The following is a 23,619-nucleotide window of genomic DNA, read 5'->3' as shown; positions in this document are numbered from 1 at the left end:
CTGATTATTGTGTAACTTTAAAAGGTGTCCATTAACCTTGCAGTCAAAGGTGACTCTAGCACCATTCGACCTCAGCCTCACAACAAACTGGATACTATACTGTTAGAAAGATAAACAGGGTAATAGGACTATCTGCTTGTGTATTTGATCAAATGACAACCATTATTTATGTCATGATGATTACATTTAAAAAGTTTTGCTTAAGCACATATTTGGCCATAGGCACTTCTAGTTACAAAAACAATACTATAATAGAAACAACAAAATAAGAGTCTGTACACATCCAGTGTAAACAATCAAACCCTTTATTGTGTAAATTACATTAGAGCGCTGTAAAAAATAACCTGTTAAAGAGTGAGAAACAGTAGATTGGTAGAGGTAGTAGGAAAATTTATGTAACAGTCCACAGATAGTTAACAGGAGTGTATCAGGCTAAAGTATTTTATTTTGAAAAGCTGATCAAACAGGTTAACTAAATAAATAACAAAACAAAAATCATTTAAATACTATAGTCTAGAGGATTTCTACAATAACAAATCAACACAATACTGATGATAAAATAAAATATCACAAAAGCTACACCACTAAATAGGGTGATATTACAAAAAAAATAAATTGTTAGGATCCGTGGAGATTTTATTTTTATTTTTTTAATGCTTGTTCAATTAAGAGAATCTTATTTCTGCACTGTACACAGCATGTAATTATCTACAATGGTTTCCCCCTACTGTTGTTCTCCATAAAGAAACATTGACATTGTAAACTTTGTTGTAGCATCAGTGACAGCCATGCTTCCTGCCAACTGTCAGATGTTCTTCAAAACCTGTGCCAAACTGAATCAAGACTCTATTTAATTGTAAGATCACTCCAAGCTAGAGTGTTTAATACCATAGGTGTCACGTTTTGAAGGTTCTAATAGTAGACTGTGTGTTATAGTATTTAATCACTGTGTTTTTTCAAAGTGATGACATTTCACAAAAAAATAATGAAGTGTTGTGTCCAGTCATATTAATGGAGGAAACCGTTATTAACCAGATTAATTATTAGCAAAGATATGGAATGAATCCAAAATAAAATATTTAAAACAATAAAACACTTCAGATGTAAGCATTTTTGAATCCACCTCCTACCCAGGCAATACTCTAGACACCAAATTTAGGAAATAAAATGGTGCCCAGCTTATCACCACACAAAATTAAAACATTTAGTTTCTGGTATAACCATACAAGAATTGAAAATGTATTTAAAGAATCCAGAATAAAATAATAAACTACATTAAAATATCTGTTCAAAAAATGCCTATTTTTTTTTTTTTTTTTTTTAACTCTTTTGAAACAAAATCTTTATCGTAAGCCCACATACTACAAAAAACAAGCTATTCTTTATAGTACAAAGTAAACTGTCGCTCTTACCAGTATTAAAAGGTTAGATTTTTTTTTTTATCTGTACATGTAAAATTATTGCTTTTTTGAAAAATATATTTAGCATGCTAGGATTTTATTTTATACCCATTTCCTGCCTTTATAAAAGGTTACAATTAAAAAAAACACACACACTAGTAAAGCTTTTGCATTTTTTTTCACAGAACATATTCTTTTCAAGGCAGCAGTAACTTTTTGTTGATAATGCATAAACTCATATGTGCAAAAATTTGGAACTCTTAGATGTGTTGTTGTTGTAGCACATGGTGTCACAGCAACAATGGGCAAAATAATATCTATGGAACACATATGTAATCCCTCTCAGTGAACAGCACTGTAGTGCTGTCTGCTAGACTGAAGGGCTCAACCGAGTTCGCTGCTTTATTTTTGTTTACCATCACCTCACCATAAAAAAATGCTGCAGAAGAGGTATATAAAGCTTTTTTTTTATATGTTCATTCCCCCCACAACCTGAATGCCACCAAATAACAGAGACAACTTAATAAGCAACATCATCAAACATGCTATACAGGAAAAAAAAATCTTAAGACCTCTCTCAAGGTACCGGCTTGGAGAAGGGTGGTTTTTGCAGTGAGGAGATGCATACATGCTATCCCATGCGCAACTATTTTTTTTTTTTTTTTTTTAATTTCCCTACCTAGTACAGTACTAAATTCTGCAGCTGCTGGGTGGCATTTATAAAGGGAAACATTGCATAATCATTTGTGAGCAGGTGTAAGAAAGTAGCCCTATTATTAAAAAAAAAAAAAAGTCCTGAGAGTAAAATCAAGAAGCATTTTTCCTACTGTATTAGTGTTCATGTAGCATCACGTTAAGTGTTTTATTGTTCACTTCTGTCAACAGCAGAACGTGGTGGCACCTTGTGATTTGCCGTCAGAATTAAGACCATCAAACTTGTGGGCAGGCCTTCAGATTCAATAAATGCATGTTATTATGCAGCATCACTGAACAGTCCGGCTTTAAGCAAATCAGTGGTAAATAAATCCAACGCGTTACTTATTGTGCCTTGTCTCAGCTACTCCTCTGACACTCAAAATTAGTCCTCTGGAGTAGATTACAGATCAGTGCTTAAACTGTCCCAGCTGTGTTATGTTGTACCCTTCCATCCAGTGTGTGATGAAACTCTGTTTCATGACTGAGTCATGTGCCATCTCACTATCTATTTTTTTTTTTAACAAAGTCTACATAGCATTTTAAAGGATATGGATGTAGTATCACCTACATCTTTATTATAAAACACTATATAGTACAGGAATATCGCTGCACTAAGAGGGAAGGTGTCACATTTTATCTTCACTTCAATGCAACAGCTCCAGCGACTTGATGATTAGAAGGCAAGTTTTCCAGCTGGTCCTCCATGTAACTGGTGGGATTGTCACTTTGGGGTCGGAGGAGCTGTTTGTCAGGGTATTCACTGTTATCAAAAGGTACCCGATGTACACACTGCACATGAGTCTTTAAATTCCCTTTTTGAGAGGCACTGTATGGGCAATATCTGCACTGGAATGGTCTCTCCCCTAAGAGAGAAAAAAAAAACACAAGAAAAATCACTTTTTTCAAAGTAGTACTGGTTATCTGGTTACAATATACAGTCATTACCGAATTAAGCTTAAGTTACCCATAGATATTCAGTCCTGTTTATCAAAACATTTTCATGTTTCAGACCATAGGCCAGGAATCACATGGGGCTCTAGTGTGCTATTTTTGCAAACATCTTATTTTTCAGAAAACATAGTAGCTTAGCTATGGTCCAGTGTGCAGTTCCAACAATGAGAACTAGCTTGAAATCTGGATATTGTTCTCCAATTTTTTCTCTCAATCCAAAAATATACTAGGGTATTCCATATGGTATTAAATCTACTCATAGCTGAATAGCTTGCAAATATTTATTTTCTTCTTGTCGAAGAATAAGGGGCATTTTAACCGCTTGCCCACGGCCCCAAAGCAGAAATACTGCTACAGGGTGGCAGGGCTGCGCAAAATCACGTATATATACACACGTGATTTTTTATTTCCAGGTAGGGGGTGAGCACTCCCTACCTGCACCACTACTGGCAGCTTCAGCTGTCAATCACTGGGTCCCAGCTGGAGATTCCCCATCAACACCCGGCGATCGCCAAGGAACACCGACAGGGGAGAGGTCTGTATGTAAAGAATACAGATCTCTCCCGTCAGCTACAGCATGCTGCTTTGTATTGCTTTGCATAGCAGAGCAATACAAAGCAGCATGCTTACACTGTAAAACACACACACACAGCACACAGTAAAACAGCACACAGTTAATCCTTTGATCGCCCCAGATGTTAACCCCTTCCTACCCAGTGTCATTAGTACAGTGTGCTTTTTATTAGCACCGATCATTGTATTAGTGTCACTGGGGAAGTCCGTGACAGTCAGTCCCCCCCGTGTCAGAATGCCTGCCGCAGTCCCGCTATAGAAGTCGCTGATCGCCGCCATTACTAGTATAAAATAATAAATAAAATACCAGTATATATACACAGTCATTTGTGGACGCTATAACTTAGGTAAACCAATTAATTTACACGTATTGGGATTTTTTTTTTTTTTATAGCAAAGACATGTAGCAAAATACATTTTGGCCTAAATTTATTATGAAATTTGATTAAATTTTTTTTTACTGGACCGGTTTAATAGCAAAAAAGTTAAAAATATTGTTTTTTTTCTTAATATTGTCAGAGCTTTCTTTCGGTGGTATTTGATCGCCTCTGCAGTTTTTATTTTTTGCGCTATAAACAAAAACAAAAAAAAAAAAGACCATTTGTGGGGAAAAATAAAAAAGGACATAAATTTCATTTGGGTGCAGTGTTGCATGATCACGCACTTGTCAGCTAAAGTAACACAGCACCATATCGCAAAAAATGACCTGGTCAGGAAGAGGGGTAAATCCTATGGAGGACAAGTGGTTAATAAAGCAGTGAATTTGACATTTGCAAACATTCACTGAAGGTGAATCTAGAAGTTGTATGTGTTTTAAATAATTATGATTGATTCACCACCAAGTGTACTTTTAAAGGAAACATATCACAAACTTGATCATACAAAATAAAATTCAGAAGCAGAGGTTTCCCTCTGAAGAAGAAAAAAAAAAAAAACCTCAAAAAGCTTACCTTAACTCGCCTTCCTATTTGCTAATATCATGCCCACCAAATGAAAGAAACAGGGAGACAAGGTACCTGGTGGGCAGGGTCAACCTAATCACGAAAAGCCAAAAGTACCCATGATGATCCCGGGATACCTGTAGCGCCGCTCAAAGCCACGGATGTGAGATTTCCCAGCCTGTGCTCAGAACGTTGGAGCAAGCTTCAATACACCAATTCAAAAGTGTAGATTTAATAGGAAGAAAGATGCCACACAAACCAAAGTTGCGGTGTTGGCCTTAGCTGCTGCTCCGGCCACCCCCACTGATGCTTTCTGCCCTGTCCATAGAGCCCAAGCCCCAGTGGTTCGGGTGGAACGTGTCAGAGCATGTGGCCGCAGCAGCGGCTGAGGTCAACATTGTAATTTTGGGCTGGTTTAAGCAACATATTTCTTCCTATTGAGTAAAAGTGATGACTCACATAATCACCTCTTACCCTGCCTGTGGCCAATGTAGCATTTACATCAAATGCTGCTGCATTTACAGGATATTAGGAGGGCAGCTCACTCCAAATAGGATTGGGTGTTGGGTCTGCACTGGGCTGGCACACAGCCAAAAATGGCAAACCAGCCACAGTTCCTGTGCACTTACCACAGAAGTCAATGCACTACCTGCCACAGAAAAGCCACACAGACTAAGAGTGGGTGGTAGTGCACTGCTCTGCTAGTCATATTATGAGAAACTGAAGTGCTGAATGAGTAACAAAAAGTACACTTGCCTTTTCAAATTTACAAATGTCTAAATCGGTGGACATAATTTTTGACTGTGCTGATTATATTAAAGATAGCTACGACTTTTACAGACTATGACTGCACACTATATTGCATTCTTCATCAGAATGGTTTAAGGCTTGCCAGGAGGAAAAAAAACCCCTTTCACTAAATCATTAGTAGTTGAATAAAAACCATACTAAATGTCTTTGGGTAACTTAAGTCTAGCTGAATCTAGTCGATGTCCGTTAAACTCCAGTTGAATTAACCTATCTGTTATTTCAAGAAAACAAAGCATATCAAGTTCCTTAAAATGATCTGGCAAATGTCAAAACGTGACCTGAGGCCACAATGAAGAAAAGGAAAAGGGGCAGTGAAGGAAAACAGGTAACAGTTCTTTAAAAAAAAAAAAAATGAAATAGCAGACAATAAACAAAGTAAAATGTTCTTTGTATGTCCACACAGCAAAGAAACCACAGTAATGCTCTCATACACATCTGACAAAACCTAAACAGGATTTGCAGCAAATTTCACTAAAGAATCACAGAGAGGAGGTTCTTAAGTAGAGGGAGGGAAAAAAAAGCTAACCGTTAAAATGTGAACTAATGTGAGCCTGAAGCTTTCACAGTGTTGTTTAACAATGACATTTCGCACGTCACAGAACAATGCCATGCTCTTAGAACATGGCATGCCTAATGTTTCATTAATACATTGACCTAATAAGGGAAATTAGTTAGGAACTGTAAATCACTTTTAATCAGGACAAACCAACCAAGCAAATTCTGTAAAAATTTGATATTAATACATAACAATGGTAAACCAATAAGAAGTAAACATTCTGTAACAGCCATGTTGTATAAAATTACCATTTGTACCACCCAAATGGATACAAGTTAGGTCTTGTTATCACAGGGACTGACACCAATACAGCTGTGTAAGATAGTAAATGTTCCTTAGTTTAAACAAATGTGATCTACTTTGAAATGTTTTGATTACGTTTTCCATGCGAGTTTTGCAAGGTACGCTGCTGGGTATTTGTGCATTGTCCGTTATTATGATTAATGGAATAGAATATTACTACCAGCAAAACTGATCAAAAATATTTACAATTAGGAGAAGTGTATTTATAACAAATATAAATACCAGAATTAATTTTGGGAACGTCTAAAAATTAGAGTAACTGCAATCAATTTCAACACAATGGGCTGGAAGGTCTATTATACCACAAAAAAAAAAAAAGAAGTTTACAAAATAGTTCATATCAATAAAGTAATGTAAAAGACAACTGGCCTTTTTGTTTTGGGATTAAAAGTCTCACCAATTCAGGAAGTTTAAAAAAAATACATAATTTGAGAACATATTTAATCATCTCCACATATGGAACTGTAAAGATCACAAAATACTGTACACATTGTACATGATCAACATGCCAATAAACCTGTATTTCAAAGTCAGGTTTTCCAACTAGTGTTCCGTCATCACATAGAACAATTAAAAATAATGGGGTATATTGCAATACTACTAGCCATGTTTGTAAGGAATTGTAGGAATTAAGATTGAATCACTTTTAGGGGTTACTATTCAATCCCCATGTACGGTAGTAGTATTTTTATACTAAAAAGGGTTTCCTCGAACTTCACTTTCTCATACTCCTCCTAAACACGCACTCTATAATGTGTCTACAATCAATGGACATTGCATGCATTTTTAAAATCAAGATGCTGCTTGCTGAAGTATCCCCCCACTCACATCCCAGTTGCTCTTAAATGGGCACCAATACCTTGAATTCCCTTTAACAATTGTTTCAGTAAAATAACTATAGTGCGAATGGAAGTATTTCTGTTTTAAGTTAACTTTTATAGGGATTTTATTTCCTACCCCAACTTCTGCTATGAAAGAATATAACAATCTGTAAATGTGGTCTTCTAGCAAAGGATACATTTGACATCACTACAAGGGTAAAGGCATTCCTCATTTATGGGTATGGCCTCTTCAGGTTCGAAGACAAGGAGGAGAGCAAAGAAAACTGGAAACTTTGCAGAATAGACATTCTTACACCAAACATAAAAAGCAGTCTCTATAAATCTGTGACCATTTGACATGAAGTTGTGATTTCACATAATGTGACCCTGTCAGCACAAGGTCAGTTTGTATGTTAAAGCATACCTGTAATAAAAGAGGTTCTATACTTTCTAGCAGCCCAGTTGTTGATATTCCACCTCTTGCTTCTCACCAGCCACTGCAAGTATCAGGCCCTGGCCACATCTAGCAATCTGAGATCAAGGGTGGAATAGCCACAATTCTGCTCACCATTCCAAATTGCAGTGCAATCCTGGCAAAAAAAAAGCAGCATGCATGTTTGTGTGCCATTAATTTTTAATTGTACCTAAAAATGCAGTGCGGTTTTTCTGCGATTGTTGTACAATTTATTGCAGTACACCGCATCTCGTGACGCTTGTCACCCAACAGAAGCTCCTGCTTCTTTTTGGGCAGCAAGCTTCAAGTGATATGGTTTGCTATGGCAAAAACACACCATGGTTTAGGTGCCTTTAAAAAAAATAGCATACAAACACGTGTGCAGTGTTTTGCTAGGATTGCAGTGTGATTAGGAATTGTGGGTGGAATTGTGGCAATTCTGCCTGCGATCCCAAATTGCTAGATATGAACAGGTCCTCAGGCAGGTTGAATATGTTTTCACTGTTGTGTTTTCTCCTACTGGCTGGTATTTCCTGAAAGGACACATGAGCCAGCAGGAATAACCATTGGGCCGGTCAAATGAATCGCAGCAGCCGAGAAGAAGCAAACATGTGGCATCACAACATATAGACCACTAATTATAGTGCCTTTTCTATTACAGGTATGATTTACCATACCAAATGACCCTGTGCTGTGGTGGTTATTTTACACGGTTTGCACTTTTCCTGCAGCCTATGCCTGTATGTTGGCTTAACTTTACTAAAGATCTGAAAATCCTATTTCCAACAGTATGGCCTGACAATGTGTCTACATTCATCCTTTCTGTAAACATGCTGTTCCTGACCACTAGAGAAAAGACGTCTCACAAAAGGTACAGGGCTTGTGAAGTGCCTGGAAGACAGCAGAAGTCTTAACTGCTGTCGAGGAGCACTTCCTACTCATAAAAAAAAAAAAAATGTACGGTGCTTGTAAATGGTAGTATTTTGAAGAGTGTCGAAATGCTTGACACAAGTTTAGAGAGAGAGAGAAAGTTGAAGAAGCACAGGTTTACAGTGGGCCAATTCAGTAAATCGGATACAAAAAAATATGTGGACCCTCCAAACAATTTAATAAAAGATTGTTCCATTTGGATTCAGGAAAAGAAAAAAGTGCAAGAATATACCATATACAAATTACTGTATATTGTACCTTTGACTAACACCCAAGTTATTTATATGATACATATTTTGCTGCTTTAAGGATGTTATCTGATATTTGAAAGAGCTGCCTCCAATGTAATTCATGACATCTAAGGCAGAAATATAAGATGAACATATCATCCTTTGCTGTTCCATTAAGGCTAGAATTTCTTAGAAACATCTGTTCCACGGCTTAGTTAATCTTACTGCTAATAAGAGGCAACAAACATGGTTAGTTCTCAACTTTTCTTGAATATTACTACATTTTTATTGAGCCAAATTAAAATTGCATCAAGGAATAGCAAATGTTTATGGTGTGTCACAGGATGTGTGAAAAGCGCAAACATTTTTTTGTTGTGATAAACTACCTAAAATAATTCTTCACAGATGCTTCTTTACTGTATACCGAGTGGGGAAATGTAAATGTTATTTGCTTGTGATTTTTGCATGGCAGGTTTTAAATGTTTAAAAAAAAAAAATCACTTGTAAAGACTTAAACACTAGTCATGTGATTACAGTCATCAGTGGCTTCAGGTACATTTCATTCAACAAGAAAGTGTGTTCACATTCTTCTACAGGTAAAGGAAGGCTAGAAGTCAGAAGTAAATAGAAAGGGAGTCTGTTAAGATAGAAGACACTGGACATCAGAAAGAGGAAAGCACACCACCATACAGAGTCCACAGAAGCTGGAAGGTCAGGGTAAGGCATTGCTCTAGAGAGTTCATGAGCAGACACTGAAGTATACTCTTCAGAAAAACACAGACAGGTTCCTCCTTTTATAAAATATAGAATATATATTATATATATATATATATATATATATATATATATATATATACACACATACATACATACATATATATATTTGCTATGTTAAGAGATGTATAGCGTATGATTGGTTATTTGTTCCAGTTTTGGGGAGGCTGAATATTCACATAGTGGGTCAGTATACAGTGATAATCTTGGCATTGATGATAAAAAAAAAGGTCAGTGCTTTACTGAGGAGTACTGCTATGCGACTTTTCTCCCCAGCAATCATCAAAAAACCAAACACTCAATTCATTGACAACATACTTGTTTTGGGGCATCTGCGGAGGTGGTGTGAACTTCAGTACCTCGGAGTCCATTAGACTCAAAAACCACTGTGGGAACAAGGGGTCTTGTTAAACAGAGGAGCATTGAAGCTTGAGTTAGTGTGTGTACATCATTGAGACCATTACAGTTTAACCACATTAAATAGGGAAGGGAGGAGGAAAAAAAAAAAAAAAAAAAAGACACCAGCTACTTGCCTGTGGCCAGTACATACCAATTTACTGTAACACTTTCAGTGAGAGTGTGTGCTAATGGCAGCCTAAGGCCACTGCCCTTTTTAATTCAGATTTTGGTGCTGAAGAAAGCAATCACTGACAACATTAATTATCAGTGTGTGTATAAAGGGACCCTCTACTTGCATTACTTACCATTTGGCCTCTGTCATTTCACATCAGAGTGGCTTATGTATGCATCATTCACACTTCTGCACCAAAGCCCACTAGTCTAAAGCTGTCAGACTGCTCATAGCACATTTCATCTCTACCTAGCTTACAGTGTAATAAGAGCAACAAATAAATTGGTCTAGGTTTAAATACATATTAAATGGCTGTGTTAATTATGTTTCAATTATCACTGTCCAGACTAGAGAGAGCATTTTCCCATGAAGAAAAATGTCATAAGGTGAGAATGGAGATGATCATGTAAAACAGGGGTTAATGATATGCAGAAATGAGTAGCTGTATATTGGTGTGCTTGTGGCAAAATGAATCACTTGCATATTTATTCATAATCATTGCAGTCTTTTGTTAACCTTTCCCATCAAAAAGAGATTCTTCTCCTGAATCACCAACAGGAACGTACAGCTGACACATCTCAACAGATGGCTTTAACACTTTGGAGGCCACAGGAAGTTAAAAATTCAGCCAAGACTAAAACCTCTTCTGCTATTAATACAAAGTCCCTTCTTAGGACAAACCTAATTAAATCCCATCACAGCCCTACAAATTATTTCAGCTCAAAACCACCACAAATTTCCCTTAAATTCTGAAGAGACAGAAAATGCAAGTATATACATAAAGCCAAAGCAACAAACAGTATTTTAAAGCAGGTTAGTCTTGCAAATCACACAAATGTTGTCACTTTAAAACAGACAATTAAGCGTAGGATCTACCTGTATGGGACCTCATGTGGGTCCTTAAATGGCTTGGCTGGGTGAAACACTTTCCACACTCGATGCAAACATAATCTCCTTGGCGTGCTTGTGTCCTAAGCATTCCTTTTGTTGATAGGAAGGAGGAGGGGGAAAAGAAAAAAAAAAGTTGAGAAGAAAACATTATGCTGGAAGAAAACATCATTAGTATGTCTAATGTGTCATTATGTGAGGCTACCTTCAGGCCCTAGATGACAACTGTCAGCCTTCATCTGGGCTGGGGATGACAAACCAGGCACACACAGGACTGCGAGAATGCATAAATTACACTGAATTAAAAAACGCTCCCCGTGATGTGCCCGCACCAGGACTGGCATGTCAGGTGTGCGCTTTTCAGAGCAGCTGGATCCACTTTTCAGCCATCACCCAGCTTTGTCAAGCAGTGTATCAAGCAAATCAAAGTGACTCCAGCATGCCAGAGACTAGTCACATGGATAATAGAAAATGAGTAGAACCAGAGCCCGCCTGTCCCCCCTGGGCTGATGTACCTTGGAGACAAATGCAGAGTGAGTGGAGCCATCACAGACTGATCAAACCTTTAGCCCTTACCTATCTGCCTGCTGGTGCTGCTTTGACCCTAGACCTGGGAGGCACAGACTAAAGACATCTGAGAATGAGAGTGTCTTTCTGGATGCTTTGAGACAGTAGCAGCATTAAAGTCCTATTTCCTGCCTTTAGTAAACATGTTTTCTGGGCCATTAGCATTTGTGGAAAACTACTCAGACCTTCCTTTTTTTAAAGGTCAGTTTACAACATCTGACTTAAAGGGCTAGCTGTTGTCTTTGCTGCTGATTGAGAAAGACATGTCTGACTTTTAGTTTTCTTTTGAATATCATTTGTTTCTGTTAACTAGAATCTCTCAGAAACAACATGCTGTGCTTCCAGCTTGTTTCAACACATTGCAAGATCTATTCAGTGTTTCAGACTACATTTGATAAGAATCCAACTCAATCAAATTACTTTCTTTATACTAGTTTTTCCAACTAGTATAAAGAAAGCAATTTGATTGAGTTGGATAAATAAAAACAGGGTAATTAATGCAAACCATGCCTGTAATGTATGATTTTTTTTTTTTTTTAAGGATAATATAACTTGCAGGTGGTTACTAATAACTCATAAGCACAGTATGAAAAAAACATATTATTATATATTATTATAGACATTTGAATATATAGTATGATTGAAGCATAATTAAACTCCAAAACAAAAATATAATATATTCTAGGCTACCAATCATTGATGTAGCTACATTAGTTTTCACTTTTCAAGCTTTTCTTTTTTTTTTTTCTATCTGGTGAACAGTCAGTAAGACACCTCCTGTCTTAGGGTAGCTACATCAAAGCCTTCATTGTATCTATGGAGGGGCAATGTAGCCACCCTTGGACAGCAGCATTGTCAACCAGTGTAGAGCGTAATGTTAGATGAACTATACATAAAAACTCCAGCTAACACTTATCATGCAGTTACAGTAAGTTTTTTTTTCTTTTAGGAAAAAGGCTTTATATAAACAAATAAAAGCAATCCATTGTAAGCACCAGAATGGGAGGGGTTATACTGGGTCATTACAGCATTATTTTGCCAATGTCCAATCTCCTGAAGGTAGCAGCGTAACCCAAATGCACCTGAATGCTTCATCCCGTGTCCCTTAGTTTGCAATTAAGAAACCAACATATTTTTAAAGGAAATAATTTTCTGAAAAGTAAGGTTTGCAGTAACTGTATACTAGGGCAGGCCATAGCATATGCAATGTTCTTTCCTTTCATCAGAGATGGAATAAAAAATTGTCATTGTTGATGGGGGAATCCTTCCCGCAGCGCTATTCTGTACTGCTGGCAGGAAGTCTTCCCTGCCGGCAGAACACAACGATTAGTGTTTCTGGCTATAGCTGTCGGCACTAATCGTTTCAGAAAAACCCAACAGGCTTGATTTACAGATGATAGATCAACCAGGGGACCCCATACATGGATTAACATTCGGCTGGTCCCTGCTAAACCAAATAAAATTCAAGCCATGTATAGCCAGCATAAATCTTGAAGCTTAGAGCCAGCAAATCCAGATAATATCAATTTCCCTTGAGATTTTATTATTTTCACAGTCAATGTAAACTGCTAAAATGACTCCATGGCACTAGAGGCATTATGTGTTATATCTTGCATGTCAAATCCAAAACCATGGGAACTTGCGGCGCTCCCAGGGCTGGAGGAGATGTTGAAAGTTCCAGGACCCCTGTGGGTATAGGATGGAAGTGATGTCACCTTGGGGGCGGACTGCCCATACATCTCCAGCCCTGTGAGCACTGCAAGCAGCCATGGTTTTGGATTTGACATGCAAGATATATTATGTACTTTTAATAAACATTTGCCCATTGCTGCACTTCTTAGATGGCACTTCCCTGTCTTTCCACACTGGGATCACACAGGAGCAGAAGGGGAAACTGAATTCCTAATAAAATTGCAAGCAATTGTTTGCAGTGCGGTTTGAACCCATTCATTTTGTATGGGCTCAAACAGCACCGCAAAAGGTATCGGTTATGGATATCGGGAGCATTTGCACTCATGCAAGTATTCGATATCTGTGCAACCCTAATTGAATCTATAATAGTTGTGTACAAAGCTTTCCTGATTTATGTTTCTTTTGACACAGCAAGACCCACTGAAATGCATTTACATTTAAATTGACATCAAAAAGTATTTGCATTAATTAGCATTAAAACATGCTCGCCTAAAACCAAAGGTTTTGCCATATCTGGCTTGGTTAGGGTGACATTACTTGGCCTTCTCACAGTGTCTGCTCATTCTTCTGGGTATTGAGATCACTAGTGATCCTGGTGGAAGGCCAAGTGACATCAACCTAGCTAGCCAAGTATGCCAGAAGTCGAGTTTAGGGGGAAGCCAGAGATTTGGTTTCAGAACTGGGGTCAGGTTTACAAAAAGTTAAATTATATTGTTATATCAGTTTGAAGTTGGACTCCATGTCATCAATCTACAAGCTTTCCCACATGTATACAGCCTAACTTACACATGTAGCAAGACCAGAGCAATTTTAAAGCTTATTACATGTTTTCTGAACACCCTTTCCTATATTTAGTATGGTGTGTAAATGTAACAGTATACGTGTACTATACTACATCGTGGTTGCATCACTTCGTGCTGAACAAAGCTGGCTGCAAAGTTTGGCCAGCGTCTGCACCCACCACCATGGTATAAACAACTCTGTTAAGGTCTACACAGATGCATACTTTCAAACACATTGCAGATTTTTGCCAAGTGTGTCATGGTGAAGATGGAAGACTTTAAATTTGTACATTTGTATAATTTAGGCTTAACCAAGCAAATTTAGTTTGGGGCTACTAGACAGTGGGAGGATAGAAAGAGATATGTGGAGCCAGTTTTAATGTCTTGTAGCAGCTTTTCTACCTCTCATATGTAACAGGTTTATGTTAAATTCTAAACAGGTATTTATGCCATAGATATCCATGTCAATGGGATGTTCTAAAGTATTAGGACAGATATTACAAAGTCAAATCGCAAAGTTACATACACAGAATACAATTATATAATTCATTATAAATCTATGTTCATTCTTTCAATTTTAACAATTTAATGCATATTTGAACTTTAATGGCAGAATAAATTACCTGCATTGTCCAAATTATTATTATTGGCTCCCCAACTTTGGTACAGTGTAGCTAGGTCCTTTGGAATGTAGGTCTTAAAGATATTTAAAATGTCTAGTTTCTTTTCGTGGCCCTCAGGTGCTTGTTCTTGTTTTACTGGTTGAAAAGGCGAAGAGGCACCCGTTGCACTTGACTGAGTTTGCAAAACAGAGCTTGACTTGGATCCAGCACTACAGTTGGGCACTGTTCCAACTTCATTTATATTCTTGGCCTGAGATTCCCTTTGAGGCACTAGAGGGCTCTCCTGTTTAACATGTGGATCTACTTTATGAAATGGAAATTGTGGTTGTGACAATGTGAATTTGGTTTTAATCGCATCAGGCAAAGAAAGTTTATTTGGAGATGCATAACTAGGTGCTCCTTGGGAAATTATGTATTTTTCGGATTGTTTACTACTAGAAGGCTGCAAAATTTGTCTTGATACAGATGTCTGAGCAGGTGTGTGACTTCTGCCGTAGCTTCCAGCTTGGTTCAGTTTAGGGCTTGAATCATACTTTGCCTTTGACACAGGCTGTTGTACCACTGAACTGTATTGCTCCTGAGCATGTGCCACTTTGGGCTGTCGTTGTGCATTCAAGCTTGCTGATTTAGGTCCATTAAACCCACGAGAGTTTTCACGCACCTGAGATCCACAATTAGCCTTTGAAGTGTTTCCCATTGTTACAGGGCTGCCTTTAGGTGCTGAAGGTACACTAGGCATCTGTGTACGTGTGAACCTGGCAATGGGCAATGGTTGGCACTCTTTGCCACCAAGTGCTGGAGGGGGACCAGTGCGTCCATTTCTGACAAGAAAAAGCACACTATTTTTCAAATTTTTAAACCCATTTTGCTGAACCCACTGTGGAGCCATGGAATTACAACTGACTTTATGCCAAATTCTTTTGTGCATCCACAAAACCTCAGGATAAAAAGTTTTATGACTACAGTAGGGACATTGATGAATAACTAATGCAGCCTTCAAAGATTCAGTAGCACTCTTACTGCAAAACTCATCTCTACTTGATTTTTCACTTAGATCCAGTGGAATAAGACCTTCTTTAACCACAGTGGTAGCATCTTGTGCTGAACGTTCTTTAAGTAAATCAAGTGCCATTCCATTTGGATGCATTTTCTCAGATGCCAAATGTTTTTTCTTGTCAACAGTCTCAGCATTATTTTGCACCACAGAAATCAATGTACTACTGTTCTGGATAGTTTTGTGAGGGTCTGTGTTGTATTTGTGAGCTGGTACTTTCAAATCTGGCATAAATTCACTTTTCACAAATGGTGGATTTTTCACATCCAATGTAATCTGGCTGTCATCACATTTGCTGGCATCTTCAGAAACAGTTTGATGATGGCTTGTTTTGGAAATCTGCATTGGAATATCTTCACTAGAAAAGTCATGGTGGAACGATTTCATACCTAAAATTATTAGAGCAAAATCAGTTCAAGGATCTTTTAATGTAAAACAAATAAAAAATGTAATTTACAATTTGACCAAACCTAGTAAGGAAATGTAGCCAAAAACCTCTGTCCTCTTCTTACAAGAGTCATGCTTACTTAGCCATAAATTCCTTATAGGATAGATACTCTAAACCACATACAATTAAAGAAAAAAAAAAAAAACATTTCTCAAGCTGCCCATAGATGGATCAAAATTTGGCCTGTTCAGCTGTTCCATCTATAGCTGCTCCCATTCATTAGAAGCTGACCTAAAGATAGACTCCTCATGAATGGGCTGGTTGGAAAATTTTGCTTCGATCAGTGCATGAGAGCTTATCAGTTTATTCTGATGGCGGGAGAAGTCCCACTGTCAGAATATAATGACACAGTGGGGAAGATAACCACATCCACCTTGTGTGGATGGCAGAAACTGTCAGCTGTAGTCCTGCTTACACAAGAAAGCTAAATTGAATGCTGTACTTTGCTGCTATATACTGTTGTTCGGTGCAAATATTAAATCCTATTTTACTCTTAAAGTGGGTTTAAAGCCTAAAGGTTTTTATACCTAATGCACACTCTAGCATTAAGGAAAAAAAAAAAAATCTTCTGTGCTGCAGGATCCCCCCTCACCCCACTTATACCTACCTGAGCATAAACTCGATCCAGCGCTCCGCAAAAGAGCTGCAGGTCTTATTGCTTTCTCCCTCCTCAGATGGCAGATTGATAGCATCAGGAGACATTGGCTCCTGCTGCTGTCAATTAAATCCTATAACAAGGAAGCAGGGGTGGGGCAATGCCTGCATAAGTAACCTCCTTAGCAAGCAGCTTGCTAGGGGGGGTATTCAGAAGGGAGGAGGAGCCAGGAGCGCAGGCTGAGGACCCAAGAGGAGGGTCAGATAAGCTCTGTGCAAAACTATTGCACAGAATAAGTATAACATGTTTATTATTGAAAAAAAATAAAAGTTTAATATCACTTTACATCTTAAAATGTAGTACTATCACTGACTAGGATTACATACTACTCGCAACTGATCCTGCAATGCACTGTCCCAGAGCTCCCCATCTGGCCACTGACATCTCCGGGCGGTCGGCTTCTGGGTCCCAAATGCTGGACACTGTCATTGGCCGAGCTGGGATGACATCACTCCAGCGCATGCGCAGGAGTTCAATCAAATTCACCATTGCCGAATTTGTACAGTGAGCTGCGCCTGCCTGTCTATTCTGCCTTAAAAATCCTGCCTGTCTGCGCATTTTTCATTTTTACCTAAAGTTCCTCTTTAATCTGTGCAAGATAGAGACCCAATTTTCTCAACCCACAAATGTGCAATTAGACACGTGCGTTTGCCCATATAGTCAAACTGTCTTGGCTTCTCCTTGCCCTGAAGGGGTGTAAAGGATTCATGTTGAAGTAAACCAAGCAGTTGGTGCTTCTATTTAACCATTATTGCAAGGGGACATACCTGTATGTCCAAAAGCAGCAAATGAAATCTACCAAAACAGTATTTGGCTATAAAACCAGCACACACTTTTTCTGCTATCCCCAGTACCAATTAATATTGGCATCCACACTAGTAATGAGTGCAGTCTCTAATGGCTTAAGGCCTCCAGTAAGCCGAGAATGGATTATTTGTAGGAGGTATGGCCTTTTCACAAGATCAGCTTTATCTGTAAAATGCAGCTATATAGAATGACTCTGCACAAGACCTATACCACACGGTTGTCAAGCTTCTCTATATCAATTTTATGACTGGAATTGCTCTTACTTAGGCACTGTGCCTGAAATGTGTTAGATGGCATCAACAGAACAGCAATAGCAATGACCCCATAAGTTGTGAAAAGAACAGCTAGAGCTCTAGCCTACTTCGCTCAGTCATTTAGATTTTATTTATGCAAAACAGAACTGTTCATGCCGACCCAGAGTGCCAAAAGTGACCCTCTAATAAACCCTTTTGCAATGTCCATTAATTGATAACAAGAAAACATGTGTTCTTTAACGGCATTCCTGTTATGTGCACGTTTTACATAACGCAAGTTGCCTTTTACAGAAAAAGGTTTTTGTTGCCGATACGTGGGACCAAAGTAATTTCATGTAGTGTAACAAACAATATTTGTTAATTCCAAGATACTCAGTGCATTAGCGCCTGCATTTCTTTGCTTACCCAAGGCTTTGTAGTTCACAAACTGAGCATAAATGGAGTTTAGAGAGTCTTGATGTCTGTGCAGCACCTGCCACAACAACGCGAAACCAAGTTTCTTGCTAGCATCAGCATAGCTACAAACTATCCCTCATTCTCAGGGACTGTCGATCTTTTGAGACCAAAACTCTGCTTTGCCTACCAGGGATGCCGGAACTCTGCATCACCTACTAGCTGACCCCTTCTATGTTGTTCAGGTGGATGTCCACCTCTCCAGAGTTGTCTACCCCAGCTATAGGTAATAATACTCTTATGCCAATAATGTAATGTAAAATGCAATATTTTTTTCCACCAAATAGGAAAATCTATGCTGAAATCAAATAATCTACTGAATTTATTCTCTCTTGAGAAGAGGAGGTTAAGGGGGATATGATCAACATGTATAAATACATCAGTGGTTCATGTAGTGAACTTAGTGTAGAGCTATTCACCCTGAGGTCATCACAGAGGACAAAGGGGCACTCTTTACGTCTGGAAGAAAAGAGATTTACTCTCCAAATACGGAAAGATTTCTTCACAGGAAGAGCTGTGAGAATGTGGAATAGACTCCCTCAACAGTTGGTTCTGGCCAGCTCAGTGGATTGCTTTAGAAAAAGCTTGGATTCTTTCTTGGATACACATAATATAACTGGATACTAACATTTATAGGTAAAGTTAATCCAAGGAATATCCGGGGGATCAAGAAGGAATTTTTTCCCCCTGCAGGAACAAATTGGATCATGCTTTGCTGGATTTTTTTGCCTTCCTCTCGATCAACTTTGGGTATAGGATTATAACTTTTTTTTTATGGTTGAACTGAATGGACTTTTGTATTTTTTTCAGCCAGACTATTATGCAACTATGTAATCTGATCCAACAATACAGGAGCATGTCACAAAAATTTCACTTGCCCTTTTGTCCTAGCAGTACTGAACTAAATTCTCTTATAAGCCCCCCACCCCAGCCAACTGCTTAACTCAGGAGGAAAGCTACAAAATATCCTGATGTTTACATCTTCTGAGCAAAATCGTATTCACTGCTGGCTGCACCTACACAGAGAGCCCTCATAAAAGTGTGAAGGGCTGTACAGAGCCCTGCCATGTCCCCACTTCCCCGTCATTCTGCAATCCAATAAGGGTGCATTTGTCTTGAGAAAAAATACTGTAAGAGAACCTGCCCTGCGCAAATATGTCCTGAATGCAACAGATATAGGTCTGCTTGTCACTGAGAAAGAAAAATCTAAGAATGGGTAACTGTTTTAATCAACGCACCATCTAGAGTTGTGTCTAGGTGTTCCTTTTTCTGATTGCTTTTCAGGAGCCCACTGGTTCTACTTATTCTGCTACTGTTGGAAACAACCCTTACGCACAATATTTAAACAAATCACAAAATAATGATCTCCTTGGGTAAAATTTTAAACAGTGATTTAGATGTCAATTAAAGTGGTATTGAAACTTTCACCCACAGGTAAGCTTTTAAAAAGGTCTTACCTGTAGGTGCCTTAGAAACAGGCTGCACTTGTGCCGTTTAGTTGATATCAACATCAGCTCCATCTGATGATGCCACCAACACATGCTTAGTGCTCTCTGCATTCATGGAACACTGAATGTGCCATGACTGCAAAGAGTACTGTGTCCAGAGAGTGACTCCTGTGCTCACGTGCGAGTGACCTCATCTCAGTGATTCAGATGGCCGGGGAGTGTGAACCTGAAAGGAAGACCAGGTAAAGATAGAAACACAGGGAGCAATGACAAGCTTGGCACTAGATGGCTCTGTGTGAAAGGCAAGTCTGCCATAATTTGTTTGTATGCAGTGCATACCAACACTTTATAGCTATAGGGGTCATTTAAATTATTTTTTATGTAGCATATACTGCCGCTTTATATTCAGCTGTAATTTTCATCTGTCCTATTGCAGGCATGCTCAATCCATGGCTTGCAGGCCAAATGTGGCCCATGAAGCCATCTGATGTGGCCCGCAAACGTATGACAATCCACGCAGCCTCCTTTGAGGGCACACCGGTCTACTGAATATATGCTGGTCCTCCATAAATTGGTAGCGGTCAAGCACAAGTCACTATTGCAGTCAGTTCCCCGCTCTTGCTTTCTTTCTGAACACAAAGACACAGGGAGAGTGGATTACATCTAGTGGTGTCCATAATAGGGGTTCTGAAGGTGGCTCATCACCGCTGTATGATAAGCTTGGTGTCCCTCCGGGAACATGTGCGTGCATTAGGTATCATTTTATCTTTGCTTAATAAAGAAATGTATTGCACTACTAGGGTATACACTTCCCTGGGCGGTTTTTGGTTTAGATTATCCACAGTCCTTGTTTTGGGAATTCAAGGTATGGCTGCAAAGACCCTGATATAGTGAAGGCTGCAACACTGATTCGGAGCTTTTTTGGCTGGTCACACCTGAGTGCGAGAGTGGGAATAAAGTGTTACTAAACCCAGGAACCTGCATTCACTACATATGGTCTCCTACAGTACACAGAACATGGAAATACAATTAATTATTTTAGTAAAGAGCAACTGCTAAATACCTTTTCTCATCAGCAGTATATAGCAGCATTATGACCTCTATCAGTGTCCAACAGAGCACTGGTTAAAGCTTGTAGGAGGAGTTTTCATTTACCTCTGACTGTCCTATGAGGCTTCATGACCCCTGACCCTCTGTCTGGACAGTGCTGATCGGCCCTGTGCTGATCACATGCACCGTACCAAAGAAAAAAAAAAAGCTCTCTAGCAATATACACTAAACTGTGCATGTCTTCTAGAACTCTGATCTATCAGCAGATGGGTTGAGGATAGTAGAAGAAGGGGAGGATTAGAGAAGACAGGATGAAACAGCCTTTTTACACAATGTAGAGGATTAACCCCTTAGGTTCCACAGTGAGTATAACAAGTATGCTGTACTGCAAATACAGACTGATTTCACTGTTGTGAGTTTAGTAACACTGGTTAATAAGATTTTTGTGACTGTGATTAACCACTTCCCCTCCGCCCCATAGCAGAAGTACTGCTAGAGGGCGGAGGGATGTGTAAAATCATGCATATAACGTGATTTGCGTTTCCAGGTAGGGGGTGTGCGCCGCTATTGGCTGCTGAACATGTCAATCACCAGGTCCCAGCCGGCGATTCTCGGCCAGGACTTGGCGTTCATCGGCAGAGCTGACAGGGGAGAGATATGTGTGTAAATAACACAGGTCTCTCTCCTGTTAGCATAGACATGCCGCTTTGTGTTTCTCTGCACAGCAGAAAAATACAAAGCAGCATGTCTCCCTAGTAAAACACAACACAGAGCATAATGTAAAGCACACACAGCACAGTTAACCCTTTGATCGCTCCAGATGTTAACCCCTTCCTGCCCAGTGTCATTAGTACAGTGTCAGTGCTTTTTATTAGCACTGATCACTGTATTAGTGTTACTGGGGATGTCAGTGGCAGTTAGTCAGTTCCCACTCAGTGTCAGAATGCCTGCTGCAGTCCCGCTACAAGTCGTTGATCGTGGCAAAAGAAAATCCAGTATATATAACCACCATTTGTGGACGCTATAACTTTCACGTAAACCAATATACACTTATTGGGATTTTTTTTTTAGCAAAACATGTAGCAGAATACATTTTGGCCTATATTTATGAAGAAACTATTTTTTTAATTTTTTTACTGGATAGGTTTTATAGCAAAAAGTAAAAAATACTGGTGATTTGTTTTTCAAAATTGTTGGTCTTATTTTGTTTATAGTGCAAAAAAACAAAAACGCAGAGGTGATCAAACACCACCAAAAGAAAGCTCTATTTGTGGGGGAAAAATGTCAAATTTCATTTACGTACAGCGCTGCATAACCGCACAATTATCAAAGTAACACAGCGCCACACCGCAAAAAATGGCCTGGTCAGGAGGAGGGGGTAAATCCTCTGGAGGGCAAAGGGGTTAAACAGTGGTTAAACATCCAATGGGGATTTGTCCCACGGAAAGTTATGATCCTGTTTGTTGTTAAAATCTTCATTAAGCTATTCAAACTTAACCGCTTGCCGCCCTGCCACTGTGTATATACGTGTGCAGGGCGGCAGTGGAGCGCAAAACCACGTTTAAAAACGGGTTCCGCGCTCCCGACACTTTCGCCGGCAGGGGGCGCGCGCGCTCCCGCCGACCCGCGGGTGATCCGATTCGATCCAGGAGGGATCAATCATTAGATTTCAGCCAGTGATTTCTGGCTGAAATCACATGATCGGTCCCTGTCCTATCCTGTCCTGTGTTGACAAATACACAGGGCAGGATATGATGTCATTCTTCTCTGCCTGGACACATTCCGTTCCAGACAGAGAAGAAGACATCCAAAAAGTGAGTACACAAGCACTACACTACAGTTAGAACACTCTAGGACACATTTAACCCCCTGATCGCCCCCCCCCAGTTAACCCTTCACTGCCCTGTCACCAGTGTCACTGATCAGTGAAGCGATTTTTACTGATCAGTGTCGCTGGCGACTTCCGATAGAGCATTGCATGACCGCGCAATTATCATTTGAATTAGTGCAGCGCCAAACAGCAAAAAAAGGCCTGGTCATTAAGGGGGGTAAATCCTCTGGGGCTCAAGTGGTTAAATTAAAAAAAAAAAAAATAATCAAAATGCTGAACCATTTCATTTCATTGTGGCCTGCGACTGGTTACCATATCACTTAAGTGGCCTGCACTCTTCAAAAGCTTGAGCACCCCTGTCCTAGTGTAATTGAAAACCATATCTTAAGTTTGTCCTTTATTGTGTAATGTGTATTTTTGTCTTTTGGAACGTGGCTTTGATGTTGACACACAATGCTTTGTTATCTCCAAACACAAGGTAATAATGTGTACATTTCCCATTTAGCTTCAGTCTCATCAATCATTGCTTCTAGAGTCCTAGAACTTAGTAAGGCCCCTCTCACACAGCCCTTAGATTTCAGCTGTTAGAGGAACTTATTTACCACAGCTAAATGCACACAATGCATTCCTATGGCTCCATTCACACACTGCACTTAGCAACATTTTCATAACATATGGTTTTATGCGCTTAGGAAAAATAAAATTGACACCGTCCAGGAGCGATGTACTGCAGCTATCTGTACATAAAAGCAATTAATCGCAGTACAAATGAAAAGTAAACTAAAAAATAAGTAAACAGTTGCTATAGAAAAGGCAAGAATTCACTACCGCAACTAAATGCAGCCGCATGTAAACGCACGGAATCGCAGATAAACGCAATGTGCAAATGCAAGTGATCTCTGTGCCAGGAGTTTTGGAATTTCAAAAAAAAAAAAAAAAAACAAGCAGCAGAACAACCACCCATGTGAAAGAGGCCTTACTGTCTTTACTAAACACTAGAGGTATTTTTTTGTACATTTTTATTCTTCAGTGTTTTCCTTAGACTTCTAAAGTAATC

At 39.1% G+C, this 23,619-nt stretch overlaps 1 protein-coding gene across 5 annotated transcripts in view; it reads right to left on the bottom strand.

The window, feature by feature from the left end:
- Window positions 1-287: 287 nt before the first annotated feature.
- The window catches only part of ZNF516 (zinc finger protein 516), a 161,642-nt gene continuing 138,310 nt past the window's right edge, over window positions 288-23,619 (bottom strand). For 4 of the 5 annotated variants that reach the window (XM_089682367.1, XM_089682368.1, XM_089682365.1 and 1 more), the window contains 3 exons: window positions 14,563-16,005; window positions 10,887-10,991; window positions 288-2,959 (listed from right to left, as the gene is read on the bottom strand). In XM_089682367.1, the coding sequence (XP_089538493.1) occupies window positions 2,736-2,959; window positions 10,887-10,991; window positions 14,563-16,005 (1,772 nt within the window). In that variant the 3' untranslated portion in view covers window positions 288-2,735. Of the gene's footprint in view, window positions 2,960-9,757; window positions 9,826-10,886; window positions 10,992-14,562; window positions 16,006-23,619 lie in introns of all 5 variants that reach the window. The other variant, XM_089682369.1, reaches the window with a different exon arrangement.

Source organism: Staurois parvus, unplaced genomic scaffold (assembly GCF_062004578.1).
Source record: "Staurois parvus isolate SC_StPar_1 unplaced genomic scaffold, SC_StPar_1.0 ptg000287l, whole genome shotgun sequence".
Classification (NCBI taxonomy): domain Eukaryota; kingdom Metazoa; phylum Chordata; class Amphibia; order Anura; family Ranidae; genus Staurois; species Staurois parvus.
Note: the sequence above shows the minus strand (reverse complement) of the source record. Positions and strands in the feature narration are given on the sequence as shown.